The sequence below is a fragment of the Loa loa genome, assembly GCF_000183805.2.
Source record: "Loa loa unplaced genomic scaffold supercont3.13, whole genome shotgun sequence".
NCBI lineage: Eukaryota > Metazoa > Nematoda > Chromadorea > Rhabditida > Onchocercidae > Loa > Loa loa.
Genome location: NW_018108193.1, coordinates 60,554 through 63,746, shown reverse-complemented (window position 1 = coordinate 63,746; position 3,193 = coordinate 60,554). Strand labels below are relative to the sequence as shown.

Sequence of the window (3,193 nt, the reverse complement as noted above, 5' to 3'; positions counted from 1 at the left end):
TCCGTGGCGCCACTATATTCTGCTCATTTCTACTTCTTCAATTTCCTTTTCTTCGTGTCGCCCACAATGTCCTCGTAACAAATTTAATTTTCTTCTTGTCGAGACAAAAATTTGGCCTGGACTTCAAGGCGCCAAACTTCTCTCGCCTTTTTTTCTGTTAAAATTCTTTTCAGAACTTTTGTATGAATTTTTTTTGCAGATTTAAAATTTTTCCGAAAAATTGTACCATAAAATCCATTATTGCATTGTTCAAATCCTTTACCACTTCCACTTACATACACATACATACATTCACATGCACACACATACACGCATACACATACATCCATCTATCCACTGTTGTCATACTAATCAGGGTAAGGGGTCTTTCCTCCATCCTTTTCCTTTTTTCTACCATTTCCCGATTCTACGCTACATTTCTCCATCTGCGCACATTGGGATAGGATGGAAGAGATGTCTATTTGTATGCTTTACAGTTCATTCCTGAATTTCTCGACTTTTTTTTTTTTGTACATAGCTTTTTACTATTCATCCATCTTTTTATTATGGTACTGAATCCTTCCCTCTCATCTTATTTCTTTTCTATCACTTACCTCTCCATTTCACATTTTATATTCTGTTACTTTGATTATTTATAACTGATAACTCATACTAAGATACGATACAAAAGGGTTGATAGATTGATTGCGTCATCAATTCGATGATTTCATAAAAATCATCATTATATGTATATTTCGAAGTGACTGTTTGTTTAATTAAATCTAACAGAAAAAATAAATTACCCAAATGATATTCTAAATGACTTTTAAATTAGTCATAAATTTTACAACAAAAATTTCAAATTACCAGACATTAATCCGAATCCATCTGCTAAACGAATCACATCGACTATTTTATTTCATTGTACTACTAGAAGATATAAACTATATTGGGATAATTTTATTGTTTAATTATTATTGATCAGGTGTAACTGATAAATTTAGTGATAAAGATCCTGTGAATGATAATAATTTCAATAGTACCCTTTCATACTAAAAATATGACCAATCATTAATTCACTAACCAAGATAAGAGCATCAAAAGTGTTGAGATGATAGTTCTTACCGTAATCAATGAGAAATTGTTTTAGCTAGTTAGAAACATCTATAACTTGGTTATAATGTGATATTACCGATTATTTTCAATTTGCATTCATGCAGCTGATGGCTGCAGAATGCAGTTTCCCCTAACAACGGTTGCAAATTCTCCATCTGCACCTGCTTACGATGAATACATATTCTTGTGGCCCTGAAAATTAGATTTTTGTGTTGCATTGATTTTTAGAATGGTTTCGGCTTATTTTATGATCGCTGTTGAATGTGAGAACATTCCAGAAAGTGGAGTTAGTTTTCAAAATTTTATCAACCTTCCCAACTATCCCAAACTTGTTTCACAAACCTTTTCGTTTCTCATTAAAATTTCTCAAATAATAAGATTTAATTAATAAATCCAAATCTCAACAACTCATTCAAAATATTGCTATAATTTAAATGTAAACATACGGTTGCCGAGATCAGTACAAATAACGAATGACCTCGTATGAGTGAATGATTCTTCTGGAGGTGTCCTAATTTATTAGCCTAACAGAATGAACCAAAAAACTGTTATCTATCAATAGCTCATTTATTTGAATTGTAGCCATAAATTTCACACAATGCCAAATTATCCAATAGTATACTAATTATTTCTGACTCACACATCTTTCACTTCATTTAGACTGTTCATTAATATTCCAAATTTCGATATTGATTTTTATTTTCGAATTGAATTTTAATTCTGAAACTGATATGCTTCCGTCAGTTTAACTGAAACTTTCAGTGAGTGAAACAAGAATTGTTCCAAATATCCAATCATACTTAAAATTGCATTTAATAGTAATCCTACATTAAATGTGAAAAAAATACATTGATGAAAGTTGAAAATGGCTTAGGTTTACATCAAGAAACCAAATAAGAATAACTTGAGCTTGATGTTGACTGAAAGGTTACCTGAGACCTTCTAACCCCAAAGGTTACCTGAGAGAATAAGAGAAGAGAAAGGAAGAAAAATGTTGCAGGATTTTCGCTATCCTGCCTTTTACATAAATGTTTATAAGTATTTAATTTGATAATAACAATTTAATGCTAAGCTTACATCAGCAGCAATACTATTTCGTTAATTAATGGGGACTGAATTAGCACGCTTAAATTAGCATCAAAATTACGATAATGGTTGACATAAGGGCGGTGATGCGAGATATGTCACACGGATGATACAGAGATGATCTCATTTTTTAAATAATCATTTATTTGATCTTTAGTTTTTACTTCGTCTGATTTACTGAATAAAATTTCATGCATGAATGGAAAGAAAATAACGAAAATTTGATGAATAAAAGCAATCAAAATTTAATAGTACATTAAGCGTCCCATTATTATAAATAGTATTGCTATTGCTGTGCGCTACTGACGCTTGGGCTATTCGGAAGGCAACTAAACTGTTCAATTGGTCAATTTTATTAGGAAATTTAAGGCATAAATTTCTTGCCTTTTCCGCTACCTTCTTTTTACGTGATCCAAAGTTGAAGTTTATCGCATTCATTTCTAACACGTTTTCCGTATGCACATTCACGTAAGATGGTAACCTTTCCATCGAGGAAATCCATTCAATTACTTGGCATAAACCGATCGCCCTCTTTTTTCAGCGACATCCTATAATCACTTAATTCTAATCTGATTTTCCAGGCAATCCAACCAATCAAAATTTCACCGATAAACGCCCACAAAGACTTTCTAAGTTTGTTCATCTGATAACAAGAAGAGTGAGAGAAGTGGAGCAATAGCAAAGGATTCGAAGAGGACAGCTCCGCCTCTTCGACTTGGATACGGTATTTTGAGCTGCTACTACTACTACTACTGCTGCCGGCATGATGTGCATGTCTTATCTGCAGGAGGTGGTGTATTAACGGCAACAGCATCTGCAGCAGTGGCGGCAGTATTCAAATGCGCAAAGGAGCAGCAACAGTGCTATTTTAAGTAGTAGCAAGACGAGAAGAGTAAGAAGAAAGTGTGATCCATCCGATCCATCCATCCATCCATCCAACCAACCATCCATCCATCCATCCATCCATCCATCCATCCATCCATCCATCCATTCCATCCATCCATCCATCCAT

The 3,193-nt window shown here is 33.6% G+C and overlaps 1 protein-coding gene across 1 annotated transcript; it reads right to left on the bottom strand.

Moving 5' to 3' along the window:
• Window positions 1-2,683: 2,683 nt before the first annotated feature.
• LOAG_13939 (hypothetical protein) lies at window positions 2,684-3,177 on the bottom strand (the record flags this gene model as incomplete). Its single annotated transcript, XM_003149443.1, has 2 exons — window positions 2,684-2,995; window positions 3,067-3,177. 2 exons carry the CDS (start codon window positions 3,175-3,177, stop codon window positions 2,684-2,686), a joined length of 423 nt encoding a protein of 140 aa, XP_003149491.1.
• Window positions 3,178-3,193: the final 16 nt, after the last annotated feature.